The sequence below is a fragment of the Eleginops maclovinus genome, chromosome 13 (assembly GCF_036324505.1).
Source record: "Eleginops maclovinus isolate JMC-PN-2008 ecotype Puerto Natales chromosome 13, JC_Emac_rtc_rv5, whole genome shotgun sequence".
Taxonomy (NCBI): Eukaryota; Metazoa; Chordata; class Actinopteri; order Perciformes; family Eleginopidae; genus Eleginops; species Eleginops maclovinus.
Window position 1 is genome coordinate 14,086,336 of NC_086361.1, and position 22,678 is coordinate 14,109,013.

Here is a 22,678-nt window from a genome sequence, read left to right on the forward strand (position 1 = left end):
TTGACTATGTCAATCCAACATTTATTTTTAAAAGTGTCTTCCGTGCGATTACACGGAACTGGACGATTAGGTTTGTTCCTAAAATTGAGCACATCACCATGATTAAGCAAACTATAATATAATCTCAATCACAGATTCATCGAAGGCTTACTCGTTTGTTTCAAATGAGAATAGTTTGACACAATGTTGCATTCAGAGGATGGAAGTTCAATTTGTCAAATTCATCCCTGTGCTTACGTCAAGTTAATGGCTAATACTTGTATGAGCTGGAGCAAGAAATAAATATACTAATTGTACATGACATGCCTTATCACACTCTTGGGAATTTACCCATTACAGTGGGCTGCAACCCCCACCTTTTTGTAATCAAAACCCTGGTTAAATCCAACTCTTGTTCACACACTGTGTGTAAAGCCCTTAATTGGACAGCATTGAAACTAGACACTCAACTATGTCAAGAATTGCACACACACACACACACACACACACACACACACACACACACACACACACACACACACACACACACACACACACACACACACACACACACACACACACACACACAGAGGTGTTCACATGAAAGAGTGCCACCTGCTGGACCTGATCCCGATGACAGGGAACAGAAACTTGAGATACATGTTGATATGACAAAATGTACTCTAACTGCTCTTTGGAGGTTTCTCCTCATCATCTATTCTCACACATCACATGACTTTATTACAGTCATATGTTTTCAATATATATTTATGACTGTCTATTTATTAATTACTTAACAAACTTATCATAGTTTAATCAGTTTTTTAAATTATGATATCATGGTGACATACACTTAGTAGTGTTCTTGACAGTTGTATTGTTACATGTAATGTGACATTAATAAGCATTTTTATTAGTAATAACTAAATATCACAATAAATTCGCACATATGCAATGACTACTTTATTGATATATATTTATTTTAAACTTGATTTTATAATTGCAGTAAAAAATCAACAAAGTAGAAATAGACACACCACAAGTTCTTGTAGTATTCCCATAGGAATATCATGGTAACCCCGTTAAGCATAGCAGTAAAGTGGAGCACAAGTCAGCATTCATGGGCTGAGAAGACAAGCAAAGTCAAAAGATTAAAAGCATGCGGGAAATGGGTGCAGCCTTTAAACACAAAGACCCCTTGCTGATCAACAGATCCCCATCTTCCTTTAAAAGCCGCCCCCTTCCTCTGCCAGCCCCCCTTTCCCTGGTCGAGGTGCATTGTGGGGAGGAAAGTCGTTGCCATTCGACCTCTGCGGGGCCTGCGCGGACGCAGCGAGAACCCTGAAATTCATTATGCGTTTAAAACCTTTATTTATTTCCGCATAACCTACATACTCTCACCGGGAGGGCCAAAGCGGGGAAAATAAACGACGACGGTCCATCTCTTTCGGGAAATACATCGTTTACAAGTACATTATTTTGCGTAAGGGGGATACTGTTGAGAAAGGGAAGATTGTAATATAAATTAAGAAAAATGTCCGGTGAGAGAAACCGCAGGTCGCTGGCTTTCCGAGGAGGTGGATTAGCTGGGTTAACGGCTTCCAGCGGTATCGGTGGGGGGAACTGTAACAGCTGGGAGGCCCCGGCCTGTCAAGACCGACATTTTAACGGGAATAGGCCGGATCAAGAGGAGGACAGGGATCTCGGGGCTAAAGGATCATCGCAGAAGACAGTGGAGGGCGCTGGGTCTGTCAGCGATAGCACGGAACCCGAGGCGGAGGAAGAAGAGGACCCGGAAGAGGGCAGCTGGGCAGCCGGGGACGATCGTGTCGGCTCCGTGGAAGCGGAGGACGGGTCCAGGGGGGGGAACAGCTCGACAGAGGCAAACGGTCCCGTTAACAACGACACCGACGAAGGCAAGGAGTCGGGAAACGGTGCGAAGGGGGGCGAACCGGGCTCCAGGAAATCAGGAGTAGAGATGAGACCGCAGACGTTGCTTCAGAAACACTCGCTATTCCATGCTTCGTGGTTGCAAGAATTTCCATGGCTAAAATTTTGTCAGGAGACAGGAGTCATGTCTTGTTCTTGGTGTCACAACATTGCCACTAAAAACAGCGACGAGCTTGTGAAAGGCAGTCGCAACTACAAGCGGGCCTTGCTGCTGAGACATCACCTGTCTTCTGAGCACGGCAGGAATGACCCCACCAAACAGGTAACGTTAGCTCCGTGACGATTTAGCGTGATAATAACTACCTGTCACACATTGTTCATAACATTTGTAATTTAAAGTATTGTTTGTCAGTAGTAGCGTGAGTTTCCACAACTTCTTAAACAAAACGAAGGGGAAAAATACTTAAGCTTCACAATCCCTTCTCCCGGCTGATTAGCTAGCGTCAGTCTGCTAACCAAAGCTAACCACTAGCCTAGCCGGTTAGCCGCTTGAAGCTTTGCTCTGCAGCCGTAGGTAGGTGGGCAGAGACGGCAGTGGAAAGCCCCTGGACAAGTTGATATCAAACACTAATGAATAGCGAAACACACAAACACATTTTAGCGTGACACGGATGTCGGTGTCTGCCCACTCATCAGTCAAGTGACACGCACAAACCTGCTCCAGTGACACCTGCTCCACTGGAGGCTGTTTCTTTAGAATGGAGAATTAATAACATGTCATACAACAACAACAACAACAACAACAACAACAACAACTTTAAGTCATTTCGAAATCAGGTAAAGAATAACCAACAGCTATTGGAGAGTGTTATTTGTATTATACTCTTATATCTTTGTTATACACACTGTACAGCAAACCCTTTTGTTTCATCAGCAGCTGCCTTGATTGCTAGCTTGCTAAAGGTCACACAATGGCAAGGGCTCGACCCTAGCAGCCTTTGGGGAACCGCACCCCTACCCAACCCCCCTCCTCTTCTCCTCTCATCAAGCAGTTGTGCTGGCTCGCAGTCCCGGGTGACCTCTGGCGCATTTCTTCTTCCTCCTCCACCTCCTCCTCCTCCTCCTCCTCCTCCCTTTGGGGAGCTAAATTAGAGGCATTGTGCTAGAATGACCCCCCAAAATCCATAGATGGTGTCACTTGCTGGGCTGGACAAGAGCAGGGGAGTAAATCATGTAGCCTGGAGCCTGACAGCTTGCCTGGCCCTTTATGAATAGACATGAATGGGTAAAATAGATGTCAGTAAATAGAATGACATGGCATCACCTGACCCTGTCATCCAGTATTTGTGAGTTAATGGGCACTAGTGTTATACCTTTGGGGCATATTTTATGATTGAGACAACATCACATATGCGTAAGACTTTATTTGAAAATTGCCCCTCTTTATTTAATTGGCATATAAAGACCACATGGTTACCCTAAGCTTCAGGGAGGTATACATTTTGTGACAGTATTTGTTTTCTTATAATCAAAATCAACTGCACTGTTTTGGTGAACTGTCTTTATTGAGGTGCATGACGTCTTTGTATTGGTTAATTATTTTTATTGCAGTGTAGGCAACATTTCTATGGTACTCCTTAAGAGACCTCATAAAAACTGGGAGTGCGTATTTGCCCGAACAATGCGGTGTCAAAGGGCATTTCTCCCATCAATCCTTATTCTGAAATCAAAAAAACCTAACATACTATCACTTTCAGTTGCTTCTATATTTCCACATACGATTGCCTGTCCTGACTATGGTTTGTGCTGTCAGGGGAATTTAGAGCGGGGTGCTGTTTGACTCTGATTTGTGAGCGGAGAGGATTGCGTTACTACATTTAGTTCCTTGCTTTGCACACGCAATCACTAATCAGAATGACTTAAAGTGATCCACTAACTTGTACAAATCTCTAATTGGTAAGGAGGGCAGTACGTGTGGATTAGGGGCTTGGTGTGGCGTTTCCCTAGCAACAAGGACCCCTGACACTGCACTGAGAGGTTATCCAGGTCATTTATTCAAGTAGAATAGAGCTGGGATGATGCAGTCCCCAGGCCACATTATTGGAGATAATTTGATTCTGATTTTTATTGAATTATATTTTAGGGTTCCTCAGATTTGATTTTTTCTTCTTATGACTGACTTTTGAGTAAAACCATACTCCTCTTCATATACAGTACTGTTGACAAAATTACCAGCTGTGTATGTTTAATATGGTAGCATTGTGAGGCAGTACATTAAAGAGGAATTATGGTGTTATAAGGCAACGTTTTGTTCTATTCACCCATTCCTGACGTTAGTCAGGCCTCTGCTGCATTCGTTAAACCTAACTCGATTACCCTAGCACACCAGGGCAGCTGTGGTAAATGTGGGTGTCCTTGTAAAAGGGGTCTGTTGTCCTTAATTCTCTAGACTGTCTTGTGCTCAGATTGTTCCCTATGCTCACTGGTGAAAGGTTAAGACTAGCCAATAGTAATGCATTTCCCCCCTAAATCAAACATGAGATCACAGATCTGGGACCTTTTTAACGAGTTACATTTAATCTCTCATAACTGTATGTTCTTTTTATTAAAAAATTCGTGAAAGGGTGTGTGTGCGTGTGTTAAACCGTCATTGGTTGTCACAGTGTAATCCCCTGTCGCCACCACACAGACCATAATCTACAATCATATTTTCTCGTGGAGTTCTCTCCACACACAGCCTTTCTATAAACCCCCTCTTTGTTGCTTAATCAAATCTTGCTTTCTTGTCTCCCTTTATCGCTCTTTCTTTGAAGGTCGATAACAACTTCAATTTCCAACTTTTAAGACGTTTGTCATCTATACCCTTACAGTCAACCCAGACCTGGATGAGGCCCCTAAGCCATTTCAATGGGTCAGCGTAGCCTCATTCAGTTTGACGGCCAAACAAATGATTTACCTGCATCACTGTGTTGGTCTAAATGAGGTGTAAGATAAGGTAACTGTTGATCCCCCGGGGCTGAAATTCTAAAGGGTCTACACAAGTCATTTCACCCTCTCACTTTAGCTGAGATAACACCAGACTCATTGTTAAGAGTGAGTCACCCCCAATGGGAAAGGGGACCCACCCTTTGCAGTCTTTGGTTTGCCAGATAGATGGGATGTTTATTGGGGGCCACAGGTCAGGGGAATGGGGTGGGGTGGAGCCAGAGGGAGAATTCTTCATGTTGAAACCGTCAGTGACTCTACCCTCCCCTCGTTTTCTCCCCCCCCTATCTCTGCCTCTTCTGTCAGAGCATTGTTAGCAGGCCGGGAGACACGCAGAGCAGCCCTCCCACACCTTGGGCCAAACACACACTGTGGTATTGTTCTACCATCTTGGGACAGACGGGTTTTGGTGAGGAGGGGTTGGTTTTGGGGTTAGGGAAGGATACAGTAGGGGAGTTAGGGAAGGACCGATGGAGATGGCCTCAGGGCTGGGCTGGTCATGGGACTGGATTGATGGTGATTGGGGGTGGACAAACCAGGGGATGGAGGAAAACATGTAAGGTAAACAAAAACTGGCTCCAGAGGTTCATTATATTGAATGAGCACAGTGCTGTATCACATGATCTGTTTATCGTGTGTCTGGCTGAGGCAAGCCCCTCAATAACCTTGACTTTTTGACCATCTTGGTATGTTTAATCCACCTGTAAATCAGTTATTATTGGCCGTTCACGGTAGATTTGAAAGCGTTCATGTATCTAGATCAAAGGATTTTTCTTTCCCAGAGCCCCCTTGGATTCTTTTTGCACTCTCATTGTTCCACTGCTACCAATTCTGGCTCAAATAAAAGCCACGTCACAACGGGGGGAGGTTGATATTGCCCCCACATTCTCTCTTGGCTCAGGAGGGTTTTGCCTCCAGCATCTGCTGTGCAGGGTCGGTCTGCTGGTTCTCTAAGCTCCCCGCTCACACGTGGCACATCTGGAGAAAGGATGATGATGCTGCTGCTGCTGATGAGGCCAGTATGGAGCAACTTATCCAGTACCAGGCTGTCCTAGCCTAACTCCAACACACACATACAACTCCTATCAGAACTGCCAGGCAGAGTCTTACCTCTCTGGCCCAATGCCTTGTTATGTGTAATGGATAAAAGCTGTGGGGAATCATGGGGTTCGGGGATGGGATGGCCAGTAAGTCGAAAAGATAAAACACTTCTGTAAATTCCTAGGTACTCTTGAGTCTGAGAAGTGCTTTTTTATTTACTGCATCTAACGTATAGTCTCTTTTTTTTCTATTCAACCCTCCCCATCTCCTGAATTCCTTTGCCGGTTAGCTCAGCAAGTTGAAAACTCTTTTGGTTTGAACGAATGAAAAGTAAAAAGCAATGGATGAAAACCAAGCAGGAACAACGAAATGAATTCTAAATTGGAAGCTCATCCAACACCTCTTGTTGTGATAGCACTCCCCACACCAATCTATTCTACCACAGTACTCAGCATGATGACCATGTCTCTCCGGAGGCTTTGATGTGTATATCATGGAATAATTTTTCTCCTCTCTCCCCATCCTCTTCGCCTCACCCACACGCACTCTGGCTCCTTTCTATGCCTGCGAGTGGGAGCTGCTGTGTAATAAGAGAGTGAGTGCCGAAACCTTTCACAAAGGCCTACAGTGAGTGGACAATGAGCCTCGGGGAGAACACGGGCTATTGTGAAGGCTAAAATGGGGTGACCCAACTCCTTCTCTCTAGCGCGCTGGTTTTTCCGTCCCCCTCTGCTCCACATTTTCTCCTCCGCCCTTTTTTCTCGAGGCTCAAGGTCTTGCTCTCTCAATCTCGGCCTCATGCTCTCACTGGCTTTGTGCGTCTTATCAGGCTCTTTTTCTTTTATGTTTCAACCATTTCTCATTTTCTTTTCACACTTCTATCAACTCTGATTGCCAGAATCCTACAATTCTCCTCTCTTGTCCCTTTTTATTATTTCTGTCCTTTTCATTTCTTCCATCCTGCAAAGTACCCCCCCCCCCCCCCCCCCCCAATCCCTCCCTCATTCTGCCTCTGATTTTATTCCATCCTATCTCTTCATCTCTCCCCTCCAGCTGTGGCAGAGGATGATAAGCCCCCCTATACTATCCTGTGTGCCCAGGCTGCCCTGGACAAGCACTGCAGTGTGGAGGGAGTAGGGGTGGGGGCTGGGTGGGGACCTCAGAGAAATGGATTTAATCTGAATTACTCGAGCTGAAACCCCAGCTGTGTGTATGTGTAGGCAGCTTGGTTTCTGTGTAGTTGTGTGTGTGTGTGTGTGTGTGGGTGTACATGCATGTGTGCGCAGCAGAGATGGTGGTAGGCGGGGGTAAAAATGCAAGGCTCGAGCGATGTGAATTATTCTGGATTAGGACATCTGCTGTGCAATTCTAAAATGAGTCGTAGATGTATGCTGCTGCGTGTGTGTTTTTAAGTGTGAAACTGTAATGTAGAGTTTACACATGATGGTGTGTATGGATTTTTGTTTGCATATATTTTGGCTGTTTATTATTTCTATCTGCATATGTACGAGTATGCATGCACATGTAAATACTCCCCTCTTCTCTGCTCCGTACCAGTCTGGCCCTTTGCCCTGTTAAGGAGGGGGGAGGGGGGCTGTTACAGGGTAGTTCTATGCTTGTGCCAGTTCCCCACCCATCCTACAGCCACGTCGTGTTCTGCTTTACACACTCGGCGGCCCTTCCTAATAATGGCCTGTTTTCCATCTTCCCAATTGAAGAGAAAGATACAGAAAGTAAATGTGTGTAAAGTCTTCTTACACATCTACTGGAGTGGATAAGTGTTCATTTATCGTGACAAAACAAACATCTGTTTTTAGTCTTGTGTTACTACAAATGTAAAAGATAAATGGTAAAACTCCTCACTGTAATCAAAAGTCGATTTTCAACTCTTAAGAGGGGAATTCTACTGGATAGTTATCTTCACGATGTATGAACGATGATGTCTCCACTTTGCTTGGTGATGTCATTTTAGTTTTGCCTTGGACTGCTATACAAAAGCAGGTGCAAAAGTGCTATCTGTTGAAGTGTTTTTATTAAAGCATACATGGAATTTAATGGAAAAAAAATCCAATTTCCTAAAACTTCAACCAGGAAATATGTTGTCTTTGAGTAGTTTTCACTGTTGTTTGAAACATTGGTTTTACTCTATATTTTTACCATCTCTCTGCTTTTTGAACATATTGGGCTGTCGATATGCTTTTTGGAAACATAGGAAATCATTAGTGAAAAGGTAAATAGATGAACCACCTTGTTGGACAGTTATGGTACTCAACGTTGCAGTATAATAAAATGTCATTCTATAAAAATTTGCATTTGATTTCTCCTGTTTTTCTACAAAAGGAAACTAATTTTCCCTTTCAGTGTTTATTAATATATTATCAGGCATTGCATAATTGTTTTGGTTAGGACTTGAGATTAAATAGCTTATAGGGCTGGGTAATACTACCCAGCCAAAAGGCAACACACCTTTCATTGCCTCTTTCCCACCTCCCCCGTGACAAGAGCCTGTCAAACCTGTTTCTCCCACTGCGCAGGTGCCACACCACGAGCCTCGAGGGTGTTTGTCTGTGCTTGTTTATAGTACAGACAGAATTACAGGAAGGGCAAATATTTTTTGCAAGTTGTTTGTGCATGCTTTTGCTCATTTGTGGGAACACATATTCAATATGTTTCTCTCCTTTTTTTCCTTCTCTTTCATGTTAATAGGAGACAATGAGGCCCTCAGACAACGGCAGCCCCTCCAATAACTGCTCAGAGGAAGACTACCGCAGCAAGACCAACGAGAACTCCTACTGTTACCAGCTGCTCCAGGAGCTGGACAAGCAACGCAAAAGTGGCATCCTCTGCGACGTAAACATAATGGTTTCAGGCCAGGTGTTCCGCGCACATAAGAACATCCTGGTTGCGGGCAGCCGATACTTCAAAACCCTCTTCTGTCTGACCAAGAGCGAGGCCCAGGACCAGGCCACGGTCACGCACCTGGATGTTGCTGCTGTGCAGGGCTTCTCCGTCATCCTCGACTTTCTATACTCGGGGAATCTGCTTCTCACAAGCCAAAATGCCATCGAGGTGATGTCTGTCGCCAGTTACCTCCAGATGACAGAGGTCGTACATTCATGCAGGGCTTTCATAAAGGACGCCCTGAATATCAGCATCAAACAGGAGGCTCCTGATTCAGTGGTGGTGGACTATAACAAGAGGCAGACGGTGTCCAAAGACGGACAGAGAGGCCTGGACCGGAAGCCAACCAACTTCTGGGCCACAAGCATCCTGTCAAAGCTGTCGATCAAAGCCAGCAACAATCAAGGAAAGGATTCGATGGAGGAAGAAGACGCAGGTGGCAGGGTAAAGGAGGAGTCCAGTGACATAGAGGTGACAGTGGTGGGGAGTGAGGGCTGTGCCCTGGTGACCCCCGGGGCCTCCGGTAACTGGAGCCACCACAACGACAACTCGTGTGATTCAGCAGAGACCAATGACACGCGGTCGGCCAGAGGCCCGGTATTCATCTGGAACGAGCCGGCCACCGGTGGTGCTGCAGGAGCCCCCGCTTCAATAAAACGAGAAGCAGCGGATGCAGCGGCAGGAAGCGGGCGGAGGAAAAAACAGACCACCACACGCCGTTTTGTGTACAACTTTCCTCCAGAGCCTGAAGAGGGATTTGATGAGGGGATGTTCGTCCAGCCTTCGGCCTCCTTCCCGAGAGAGGACTTCTCCTCCCTCTCCGAAAATGCTGGTATGACACACATTTGTACCTCAAAGCACACACTTCATATCCTCACAACGCCCAGTCCTTTCCCCTATGATCTATAATTAGCTTTCACCATTATCTCATGAATTTCTTATTTCTGTCAGTCACTCTCTATACTCACTGTAGGGTAGAGGAACACCCTCCCTTTATAGGTAGGGGCGGGGAGCATGCGGAATGGGACATTATCATTTGTTCGGCTGTACTAAGAACTTCAAAGTTTCATACGTAATGCTTCCCTTTCTGTTTTATTTGCTATTCATTGTGTTTGGACATTGTTTAGAGGGTCTACAATAATTCAATTTATGACAATTGCTATGGGAACACTAAACAAATAAAACAAAGTTGTGAGCGATAAATGATATAAATACTCCGCTAACACTATGGCTAAAAAGCAGGAATTAACCAAAATAAGCTGGTTGGAGTAGGGCCAAAGGGGAAACCCTGAAGTTCATATGTCTTTAGTATTTGATCCTCTTTTTGCTATTTGCAAGCCTGGAAAACTTAGCATTAATACAGCTCTTAAACATCACACCTTTTTATATCTTTGTGTCTGCATTGCCTCACTAATATGAAAGATCTATCACCATTTAGTGACGTATGTGCACATGTCCCACACGATGTTGACCGATTTCAAAGGTTCAGAGGTTTTATTGGTCATATGCACAGCAGATGGAGCGTATATGTTGGCAATGAAAATCTTATATCCCATGCTCCTCCAACAACTCAACCATACACGGTGCAAATAAGATAAATAAAATAATGCAAAAATTAGACAAGAATCAAATGTATAATATATAGATATGTGTACTATATACAGATGTGAGTAGACATTCACAGAGCTCAGGAGTTCAGCAGCCTTAAAGCCTGTGGTATAAAACTGTCCCTGAGTCGGGTGGTCTTGGTCCGGATGCTGCGGTACCGTCTTCCTTTAATATCCTACCGGCCTTCTTCCTACACCACTGGGTGTAGAGGTCCTCCATGGATGGCAGCTCCGTCCAGGTGATGTGCTGAGCAGTTTTCACCTCCCTCTGAAGAGTCTTACGGTTGAGGGCGGTGCAACTGCCATACCAGGCCGTGATGCAGCCAGTTAGGATACACTCGATGGTGCACCTGTAGAAGTTGCAGAGTATCCTGGAGTCATGTTGAAGGAAGAAGAGCCGCTGTCGAGCCGTCTTGGATATGACCCTGGTTTGATGTGTGAGGGAAAGTGAGGGAGATGGCATCATCCGTGGACCTGTTTGCCCTGTAGGCAAACTGCAGGGGGTCCAGTGAGTCAGGGATGGAGGAGTTGATAAAAGGTTTGACTAACTTGCTCAAAGCACTTCATGATGATGGAGGTGAGTGCAACAGGGCAGTAGTCATTGAGGCAGATGGGTTTTGTCTTTTTGCTCAAAGCTAATCTGTGGCCCCCCACAGTCGGTAACACAGGCCTGATCACTCGTTTTCATGATCAAACCATTGATCACAACACCAGAGGTATAGATTTTCACCCTTCCATCAATTCCCTGCTGTGACAGCCCACAGGATAGGTGCTTCTCTAGCTTTTAACCTGCTGTGCCGAGCCAAGACTTGAGTAACTCCCACCATGATCCTTTAATCAGCCCAGAGCAGGGGGCTTAGCAACGTCACGCCCACCTGGAGTGCTTTGTCTCAGCACAGAGGTGTGTTGGCACATCGCTGCTGAGAAGCCAAAGATGAGACTTTATAAGATTAAGTTCAATTCAGTGAAGCAAAGTATTGTTTCAGAAGTGTTTCTCTATAAAATATTTAACGTGATTAGGAGATGGATATCCTCAAAATACCACCCTAGACGATGTGGTTGGGAATAACATTAAACCCAATACCTTTGTTGATAAAACTTTTGCACCCGTTCATCCCCCCCCCTCTCCGTTGACCCTCGTTTTTCCCCTTAATCTACGCATCGCTGTCCACATGCAGCGTAGCGCCCCGAGTAATCTCTTCTCATAGCTGCTGCCTTCTGTTGGCTCCATTAAGCATGGCGCTCGACGTAACCATAATGATATCACATATTAAGTGAAGTGGTATGCATCGGGGAGAGGAGAGGGGGATGTGTGAGGAGCAGAGTGTGTGTAGAAAGCGTGAGAGAGATCTACATTTTGTGTGTTTGATAGAGAGAGAGAAGCCCTCCCTAATGCAGGGAAATAAAGAAAGCTGGGGAAACATTTCTCCCCCCACCAGGCCTCCCTAAATGCACTTGAAGGCTGTTAGTGCCTCCAACTCCTCCTATGGTTGTTTTTAATGTGTGCGCAGAGTGAGCCGGGGTGTCGTAATAGCCTTAAGAGACGCTCACTTAAAGACTGCGTACCTTCTCCTCCTCGTGTGTCTTCGCTGTTTAGCTCCCCGTCTCTACTTAATGTATACTATGTTTCCAAATAAAGATATGGTTGGGACTTCAAGTAGGCTCTGTTAGTCACAGTAAAAGGTTTCAAGGAAACTGTTTACCCTTAAATGATAGTTTTGTGCTCAGCAATCCATTCATTCATTCAGTATGTTAAGAGTTTATAAATAGATCTGCGCATATTTAGTCTCTATAAGGGCTTAAAATCCAGGATTTGAGGCAGAAACACATTATGCTGATGCAGTTTAGTGTCAGGGGGAGAGGAGCCCCATTTTGTTGAAGCCACTAGAACGAAGAAGTACATTATTTCAGTAACCTCTACTATTATATATAGAGGGTTTAAAGGAGTGTTTGCAAAAGTTTCTTTTCAGTTTTTTTTGCCATTTTTTGTCCAAAGTTTTGACTGACTGGCTTTTTTAAAGATAATTCTTTAACACTTTTTGTTAAGAAAGGTGAGACGGAGGGAACAATCAGAAATGAAATGTAAGAAAAGGATGAGATCTTATTGACTCAATCTTAAATGCTGACCTATTTCATTTCTTTTTCTATCTAAGTTTTAGGACTCATAACACCATTTAGTCAAGCTTTTAAGTTGACCGTTTTTTATTTAGAGGTTAAGTGACCATGTGTGACGTGGAAGCTGCTTATTCAACTAATTATTCATGAATATTTCAATAATGTAGTTGTATTTTTAAAAGCCTTCCAGCTTCTGTGATTTTGTAAGAATAAGAGGGATCCAGTTGTGTGAAATAAATTCTCCATTTGTTTTGTAGTACTTCTGGAAAAGCTGCTATATCGTGGAGTAAACGTCGTGTGTAGCGTCAGGGCAGCCAACTATAGTAATGCAATTTTTGACTCCACATCTCCTGGAACGCACACAAGAAGTACCATTTTTTGGAGAGAAATGAATTTGCTAAATCTCTCATTCTGTTCCCACAGCCTCGCTGTGCTGTCCAGGCTTGATTGTTCTTGTGTTTTGTACAGCGCTCATTAGATGTGACTCGCTCTAGATATTTATGTCACATGATGTCTAAGATATTATGGACGCTTTACTGAAATATTGCCTTACAAAGTAAAAAATGAGTACGTGTCCAACTATTAGCCTTATCTGCTGCGGGGTATTGGATTATTCCCTAACGCAGGGATGCAGAAGTGACTCGAGGGTTTACTGTTTTGCGTGCGGACATGATTAAATACCAAAACATCACTTTCTGGTTGGGAACTGCTCGATCTAAAACCAGACAGCCCTCTAGTGCGTTTAGTTTTGGCTGGCTGGCTTGAATATATTTGTTTGAGCCTATGAGCAGTCATCCACCAATATTAGCTGTCCCAGTTTGCCTCAGTGATGTAACCCATTTGGGTTTCATTTTGCCTCAGTTTGATCTGTGTGGTCATGCGCCAAGAATGGAAACGCAGTCGGCCAAATGGTGGTAATCTTTCTGCTGTTGCGTATCTTCCCTTTAAATAATTTCTTCTTTTTATCTTTTATAAAGTGGCTCTTTCTTATTTGGATATAGTCTTGGCAAATGGCAAAAATACATTCAATTGTTAAATCCTCTACAGTCCAAGTGTGGGCTAACCCAACTGCTGTCATAGCCCCAAACATATTCAGGTAAGAGCTATAGAAGATGGAGAAAAGCAGAAATACATCACGTTTAAGAGACTTTAACCATGAAATGCATAGCTTTTGGCTGGAAAACTGCGTGAAACGATGTGAGGTAGATCGTTCACAGACTGACAGGAAGGCCAGAGCTGTGTGGAAAATAGCAGCTGAAAGTGAAGGCTGGTTTTAAGGATATAAGTGCTTTGCCATCGCTGTCTGCTCTACGCTGAGCCTCGCAGCTCATGGCCAATAAATTATTGGGTCTTCTCCAAACAACACTGTTGGATTGTTTAAAGTGTGCGTGCGGCACACAGAGCAGGTGAAATACATTTGCATACACACTAGTTGCTGTAGAAGCGCGCACACACAAACGCACAATACTTCCGAAATCCCTACGAGGTGCAAAGCTACCAGGGGCAGTCCCCACCCTCCCTAATCCACTCTAATGCGCTGGGGCTGTCCTCACTATTCCAAATATTGACCCGGGGAGAATGGACACACACACACACACACACACACACACACACACACACACTCCCTCTCACACACACAGGGGCGTGTCTTTAATAGGCTCTAAGCGCTGAAGCTGGAGGAACCGGACACACACAGGTGCTCGCAAAAGCTGGGTGTAAGTTGAGCCTGTATGAGGGCCCGACTCTCATTAACCCCCTCCCTGCTGAAGCCCTGCTTACACCATCAGTTTGTTTTCTGGCCTGGGGAGCACCCTGTTTTGTGTGTGTGTGTGTGTGTGTGTGTGTGTGTGTGTGTGTGTGTGTGTGTGTGTGTGTGTGTGTGTGTGTGTGTGTGTGTGTGTGTGTGTGTGTGTGTGTGTGTGTGTGTGTGTGTGTGTGTGTGTGTGTGTGTGTGTGTGTGTGTGTGTGTGTGTGTGTGTGTGTGTGTGTGTGTGTGTGTGTGTGTGTGTGTGTGTGTGTGTGTGTGTGTGTGTGTGTGTGTGTGTGTGTGTGTGTGTGTGTGTGTGTGTGTGTGTGTGTGTGTGTGTGTGTGTGTGTGTGTGTGTGTGTGTGTGTGTGTGTGTGTGTGTGTGTGTGTGTGTGTGTGTGTGTGTGTGTGTGTGTGTGTGTGTGTGTGTGTGTGTGTGTGCCTTTGTTAAGTGAAACCACCTTTGTTCACGTGGGGTGGGGGGGGGGGGGGTGGTTAGTTGTGTACACAAGGCTGTGTGAGGTGTGCAACCCCCATCCAGGCTCTCAACCTCCTCTCATCTCTCTTTCTCCCTCACTTCTCTTGTCCCCTCCCCCCCCCTCCTCCTTTCCCAGAGCTGGCCAATCAGATCCAGTATAGCATCATCCAGGACTTACAGCAAGGGGAGTCCTGGGAGAATGGTAAGACGCCGCACTCGCTAGACTACCACTAAAAAAATAAGAAATAAAACGCAACTTGAACTCATCTTCCTTAGTGAGTGTGGGCAGTCCATTCACCATGACTCCCATCAGTACGAAAGCATTCACACCCTCATTTTATTTAATGATTTGTGTTGGCATGCTATCCTCATGTCAGTCTCGTTACAAACTGTACTGGGTCAATTCAATTTCATTCATTTAGGTCACAAAATACTATTTACTCTCAAACTGGTGGTAGAGTATCCGGCCGTTGTCTAAAGTTCACAAAGCTATGCAGCCTAGTCCTAAGTGTGTATGCAGTGTGTTAAGAATGAGGGTAAAAATGAAAATACAATTATGGAAATTCAATTTTTCTTCACCTCTTAAGGTTACGTAAGGTGAGGCAGTTTTATTAATACATAACACATTCAGGCAACAAGATGTATCTAAAAATGATGTTAAAAAACCCAAGAGATTTTTAAATATAAAAACAGCCCCAAAAAAATCAAATGTACTTTGAAATACCAAAACTGTAAGCCACGGTGCGTTATTATTATTTGTATTGTATATAGCTCTATCCAGAAGGTCACAACAAACACACATGCACGGAAAATACTCAGGTGACCTGCTTCTCATCAACCCTCCTCCGCCTTCCTCTCCCTAGCAACCTCCCCTGACAACGTCTCTGTTGTGTTCACCCTGGCTTAAACAAAGCTCCCCCCCCCCCCCCCCCCCCCAACTCTCTCTCTCAACACTGAAGCACTAGCACTGTTTTAGGAGGCTCTTCAAAATCAATAGGTTGCTTATTTATTTGTGAGCCCAGCTGTCCTCAGTAGTTTGTTTAGCATAAACATTTGTGTGTATGGGAGGACAAATCGATGTCTCTCGTTTGCACGGGGGAAAAAATAAACTCGTGAAACCTTTTTTCTCTCGTCTCTAAACCTTAATGAAGCTGATCTTGATGGTTGATCCATAAAGCTGTTGTATTTTACTGTGGTTGAAATGATGGTTGCTTCTCCATATTGCTGAACTTCCATAGTTGTGCACCACATAATCATTATGGATAATATTAAATAGCCACCAACAGACAGTTTCCTAATATAACGAGGCAATACCTTATGAGTTGTACCTGTTTTTAAAACCGTTGCCATCAAAACCACTGCTTTGTGATGAGGATTTCTTTAATATCTTGTAAACTGCATTATTACATCCATGTAGAGTGACAGACCTGCTTTACATTCGCTGCTAATCTGTGTCTGCATCTTTTCTGACTGCCATAGTGACACCTCCATCATCGCTATATACAGTTGCTTAGCAACAGTGACAGAGCTTACATGGCTGCCTCCATATTACATTTAATCTGCAGTTTAGCAAACTTTCCCTAAAGACGCTTTTTGTGTTGCATCAGTTTGTGGTGTCCTATTCTCCGTAATGGTTACCGCATCCGAACTCCCTGATTTGATAAACAGGATATTGGTTCCTGACACACCCCTCCCTCATTAGAAGATCTATAGATGCAGATGTAGCTTTTGTGGTAATTGTCTTCTTCCATCTCCGGTTTGTTCTGCCGGTCAGATTAGACCAACTCAAAGAGCAAACACTCACCGAGTTTCTTATATTTACGTATGTTTAGTAAAGAAAGACGTGTGAGTCGAGAGTAGACATGGTGGTATCGATACGATGGTCTACTGTGAGGAGCAAAGTGGGGAGATATTGTGCGTTTTTAAGATGTACAGTAAATCAAAAATCCTTCAAAGTTATGTCTCTGAATCACTTTGTCTGAATGTTTGTGTTTCTCTCTCTACGCAGGCGAGTCCTCACACCTAGCCCTCAATAAGCTCAAGTGCCCCCACTGTAGCTACATCGCCAAGCACCGGCGCACGCTCAAGAGGCACCTGATCATCCATTCGGGCGTGCGCTCCTTCAGCTGTGACATCTGTGGCAAGCTGTTCACCCGCCGTGAGCACGTAAAGAGACATTCCCTGGTGAGTCCACATATGCAAAAAGACCCCTCTCTTTTACAGCACCATGTGAGGCGCAGCCACCATCTTCTGCCAAACGCTACAGCGCTTTGGCCACCCTCGCATCTTTGTGTCGGGCAGCTTTTCGCTCCAGGGAGTGAGACATTTAATTCAATGATATCATTTTTCTGAAGCAGGGAGTATCTTAGAGCCTCTCACAAAATGTTTTCCAACAAATGGATATGTGAGAGCATTTGACAGGGTTTTGTCTACAGGGTAAAAGGGGTGCGCCCTCATACCAATATGCCGATTTTCCACGTGAACAGTTGAAGTGATGCCAGAAAACCATATTTCTGTTCGTCCAAAACGGTATAATTACTCCAAGAATATGAAAATCGTGTCACATAGACGGTCAGACGGCATAAACAGCAGGGTGGCAGGTGGCACTGATTTCTGAATTGGATCATTTCATTTACTGTCCTTTTTTTTCTATAGAGGAAGTAAAGGATCCGTAACTCTGATCAGCTTTACGACTTGAAGAAACATTATTTTGCGCTTCGCTCTTATGCATTATGTTTGCAGGAAAGTGGCCGGGGCCAATATTTTGACCAGAAGTGATGTCTGCGCCCTCGTACTATATTTAAAACCCTGTATGACATTACGTGTTTATAAATCAGGAGGCCAGTTATCAATCTGGCAGCAGGTGCCTGTGTAAAATAATAACGTCATTTGTTTAATGTTAAAAAAACTTCAATTCAAAACGCTTTCTCTGTGTAGAAAAATATCAAACTTGCAACTGTCATCATGCTCCACATTTATTACCGTTTCGGTAAAGTTTTTATTGGCTTTCTTTCCGAAAAGTGTCCGTAAACCAAACATATTTTAGTATTTTAAATGGAACCATCCTGTTGTCATATTTGTCTAAAACTAAAGCGAAGTGGAGGTAATTAAACATCAAGTAATTATGATCCAGAAATACTAGCAATGTTATTGTGAATAGATCTCTAAACTGATATATTAATACTGTTATTGTTGTGGGTCAAAAGGAATTATGTAAGCTTTTTTTATTTAGGTACCTTTCTTTAAAGTGCTTAAAAAGTTCTTAAATTATTCACCTCCTTTGCTCAACCCTCTCACCCCCATCTCTCCTACAGGTGCACAAGAAGGACAAAAAGTACAAGTGCATGGTGTGCAAGAAGATCTTCATGCTTGCTGCCAGCGTCGGTATCCGCCACGGCTCGCGCCGCTACGGCGTCTGTGCCGACTGCGCTGACTCGCACCAGGCCACGCAGGAGGGGCTGGAGGCCATGGAGGGCATGGAGTTTCCTCGCGATGAAGACTTCGAAGGCGAGGAAGGAGAGGACCTGGATGGGGAGGAACCCACCGACAATGACCAATCAAATTGGGGTGAGGGCAACGCTGCTGCTGCCCCGGATGAGGACTAAGAATTTAAGCTTGAGAAACAAAACTAAAATAAAGTTGATGTTTATAATATATATGTAAACTAGCTGGTAAACAATCAACTCCAAAGTGCTATCAAACCTTGAGGTAACTTAATTGTGCAAGTATACGACAAAGAGATGGATTTAAAAAAAAGAAAAAAGCTTTCGTAGACTCGGAACTCCAAGATGTACAGATTTTATTATTGTTAAATTGTGTCCAACTCTGGGCCCAGAGCCCACAAGAGAAAGATTCTATCGACGAATAATATGATAAATCAGGTTTTTGGTGATGTATTTTTATTTCCTGTTTTGGGTAGGGGGGGACTTGGGCAGGGTGATGATGTAGTTTTGAGTTGGGATAGGCCAATCATTTAAAAAAGCGAAATGTTAATTATTTAATTTATGAAGAGAGGATATTATGGTCTTATCAATAATTTTTTATTTCTGTTTTTGTCTGCGAGCAGAGGCGCAGTAATGGCTGCTGCTTTCTGCACAATCTGAAAGTATGTTTCTCGGTGCTTGTAGACAGAAGAAGAGCATTATTGTCCACAGGAAGATTTTTAACTTGCTCTGTAGATCTTGTTTAGAAGCGCTAAATATTATTATATTATTCTTTTAAATCTTTATTTTCTTTCCCTGCAAAAATCTTGGAACCAAAAAATCTGTTTTGTGACTCTAATGTATTACAGCCATATTTATAATTAATTTAAGAGGGCTGTGATATTGTGCCAAACAGACCGCACACCAAGATTAAGCAGGACGCAAAAACTACTGAATACGCTTAAAAAAAAAATTTAAAAGAAAGAGAAAAGACAACGTGAGGTTTTTTGGTAAGCGGGGGGGAAAGATGAATAGTGAAAGTACAAGGGGAAATGTTATTGCTAGCTTTATACAAATCACAGCGTCACAGTAACACTTTATTACTAAACAAAAGCATTTGACTTTCACTTAAAGCTTGAATTTTGCCAAATGATGAAACGTTTGGTGCTGTAATGCTTGTCGCAGAATACTGGACCTACTGGCTATATATGATGTTTATAATCATAAAGCTTAAACTGACTCAGTTATACATATATGTAATCAGCTTAATCTATAGAACACTGTTGTGCTACGGCGACTATCAGGTATGCTTTGCCATGTTTTTAAGCTTTTATTTAATGCACACACAAAGAGACACACACATACCATTTTGTAGAACTACCGGCAGAACTTGTAATCGAGGACCTAAGTCAACATCAATACCTGTATACGTTTGTTTATATTTGGTACTGAGTTATAAAGTAAATACAGTTTATATATATATATAAATGAATCACTTGAACGTTGGTTGTGAGCGGAAAGACGTGTGTAGAAAATCATGATGTGTGATGTCTGAAAGAACTCCATTTTCCATGTGTTAAAGGTATACAAATTTGTCATGGGTTTAATTTGATGTTAGTTTGTTTTTATTTCTTTAGGTCTGCCAGGTAGAAAAACACTTTGTTCCACAAAAAGTGACGCTCTATGGCGCCTCATAGACATGCACTTATTTTGTGTTCATGAATATAATTTTCTTTTTATGTTTCTTCGCTTCCCAAAAAGCGGGTCTGAATGGAACTATATAAACGGTTGTGTCTTTCTTCCAATGAGCAACGTTTTTTTTTATTCGATATTTTTTTTCTTTTTTGTTATTTAATATTATATATATATTGACTCCAAAATGCAATCAAGACTGTTAATTTCTATTTGTCCAACCAAAATTGTTTTTAATTATTGTTGAATTCTATAATGTATGAGAAAAGCCAGGTGAAAACTTGCTTAGTGTAGAAACTCCTTGCTTGTGTCTGTAATTGTTGAGATTTTTTAAATGTGTTTATGCTACAGAATCATTCACTTTACCCTAGATGCATATTTTGTTTAATTTTCCACAGATGTTTCCTTTCCTCTTTTGTTGTTTCATTAAGCACATATTTTCTAAAGAATCATGGATTGTTTGCGGGTTAAAACCTTGGAACAGCAGTATCTGTTCATATGCAGTGGATTTTACAACATGTACTGATGTGCTAATGATACAGAAGATGTGTAACTTCCCTTTACTCAGTGCAAGAAGATATATTTTAAGTCCTAGAGATATCCATCCTCTTTGTGTCACTTTTACCTTCAAATCACTGTGGGTTGGGTTATATTGCGGATATATATATATATCTATATGTGGAGATTATATGAGATAAATAAATATATATATATATGAAGAATATATTATTTAACTAGTGGATTTACTTAATGGAACACATGGTCAGCTCCAAACCTCCCGGCGTGGCGGTTTATTTCCGTGAACCTTTTCTCCGTCGCTCGCTCTCTCTCTGTTCACGCTGTGTGCTTGCTCATCACACCAACCTGTTGTCTTGTTTGTTCTTTTGATACTATTTACCATTCTACTGATTTTACTGTAACGAATGAAACTCATGATGAATCATCTTAGATTTTATGCTGTATTTGTTATATGGACAAAAAAAAAAAAAGAAGACATGAAAACAAAGCAAAAACACTACAGATGTAAAGCAGAGGTTTTTTTTCCCCAGCTGTATTTTTTTACGCAGTTGCAAAAGGTTGTATTTTTCAATTTCTCTCGAACTTTAACAGTGATGCAAAACTCGGGCCGCGCCTCAGTGCCCTCCGAACACGGCAAATTCAGGTTACTCTTTTTACGTTTTTATCAAAGGTTTTCAAAGATGGAACTACATTCTCCTTTTTTCTGTCTGAATTGTACTACTGTTCCTCTCTATACTACATTTTAAGAATAAAACTTTGATATTGCTTTAACTTTTTTTGTGCAATTATTTTACCATGATGGTCTGAACACACCTCTTTCTCCATGTAAGACCCAGAGCAGCACACATTCTCTTTCCAAAAACTACCAAAGAGATGCATTTCAGACTATGAACCAGTTTGATAACATTACATTATTCATATTTAGACCCTTACTCACCAAACCAGTTCAAGGTGGAACCAGGAAGCCTAAAACATGCCAGTATTTCACGTCATCCAAAATAATTATTTTGTTATTGCTATAATAGCCCTGTGGATGTCTGACCATGCTCAGGAGACTATTCTTTAATGTCAATGAACCAGTGTTTTTATTTGCTCAGACACAATCTACAGGTTGCCTAATATCTTATTGTGATAATCTTGGTGATTCACATGGACTGATCACCAAGTTGATCTATTTTCAGTTGATTTGTATCCGGTGTGAAGCCGATGTCATGTATCATAGTGGTTTTGCATCAATGACCTCATGCTCATAAAGTTGTGACTTAAGTGTCAAAGCCTTTCAAAAAAACGTTTCAGTGATATAATTTGGTCAGAAAAATATTCCACTTCCTTTAAATCTAAATGTTAAAAACAACTGCACACACTCAACAATCTTGCATACTAACCATTTAGTTTTAAAGCTAGTGAATATACGAAAGGATAAACATCAGAGAGGCACAGCAGCTGCTTGTGCAGAAGAAAATTGTACTTTTATTTGTCATTCACTGTCTCAGAGTGAGCTACAAACATATCATTAGCAGTCCCTGGACAGGCAAAACCAAATAACAATTATCTTATGTATCCCAGCATGGACATCTATGGGATTTTGGTCCCAGTTATAGCAAATACCAGACATGAGATGGACTAAATAATGTAAGAATCTCAAAATATCATGGATTTGCTGTGTAAGTGCACTGCTATAGAGACTTTTTCAAATGTACTTTATGATGGGAGGTTGGGCTAGCAACATTATTTCACCTGATAGGCCGAGAGTAAATTACGTTACAGGGGGGATGCCTAATCCTGAAGCCATAAACACCAGCTCTGCAAGATTTAGGAGACCCCCTGGCATTTTATACACCATGAACCCATACTAAAATCCTTTTGTTTGCCTTAAGTAAAATGGAATAGCTCTAACCAATATGATTTAGGTGAGATTATGTCCATTTTGTTCCAAAGTTACAGAGGGGGTGCCAAATTCTGCAGCTGTAACACAATCTCTGCCAGATTTAGAAAAACCCCCCTTTAACAAAGTTAATTGTAACTGTGTCCCTCACTGCCTGTACTGTAAACTGACGGTTTGCACAGTTCTTTCTGACACACCTGTGGTTAAAGGATAACAACAGGGTGACACACAGCACACAGCCAGAGGGAGTCTCTGCTGACGATGAGGCGTTTTCAGAGATTTACTGACAGCTGCACTGTTTCATTTACATGCAACTAAAAATATGTTTTAGTATCCTATCCTTACTGATTCACATGCATTCTGAGTTTTTCTTGTTCCTCCTTGCAAGGAATGTGAAATCTGTTTACTTCTGGATTA

The 22,678-nt window shown here is 42.7% G+C and overlaps 1 protein-coding gene across 2 annotated transcripts; it reads left to right on the top strand.

The window, feature by feature from the left end:
• Positions 1-1,244: 1,244 nt before the first annotated feature.
• On the top strand, positions 1,245-21,147 carry zbtb10 (zinc finger and BTB domain containing 10). 2 transcript variants are annotated; one of them, XM_063899379.1, is made up of 5 exons: positions 1,245-2,191; positions 8,602-9,628; positions 14,880-14,945; positions 16,752-16,927; positions 18,058-21,147. In XM_063899379.1, the coding sequence occupies exons 1-5, from the start codon at positions 1,514-1,516 to the stop codon at positions 18,346-18,348; spliced, it is 2,238 nt and encodes a 745-aa protein (XP_063755449.1). In that variant the 5' UTR covers positions 1,245-1,513; the 3' UTR covers positions 18,349-21,147. The 2 variants fall into 2 exon arrangements, with proteins under 2 accessions (XP_063755449.1, XP_063755450.1); XM_063899380.1 differs by lacking the exon at positions 14,880-14,945.
• Positions 21,148-22,678: the final 1,531 nt, after the last annotated feature.

Bases quoted from the DNA above. Each gene is read 5' to 3' on its own strand.
- zbtb10 (XM_063899379.1), top strand. From the start codon at position 1,514: ATGTCCGGTGAGAGAAACCGCAGGTCGCTGGCTTTCCGAGGAGGTGGA. The intron at 2,192-8,601 runs GTAACGTTAGCT...TCATGTTAATAG, and splicing joins GGAATGACCCCACCAAACAG to GAGACAATGAGGCCCTCAGA. The intron at 9,629-14,879 runs GTATGACACACA...CTCCTTTCCCAG, and splicing joins CTCCCTCTCCGAAAATGCTG to AGCTGGCCAATCAGATCCAG.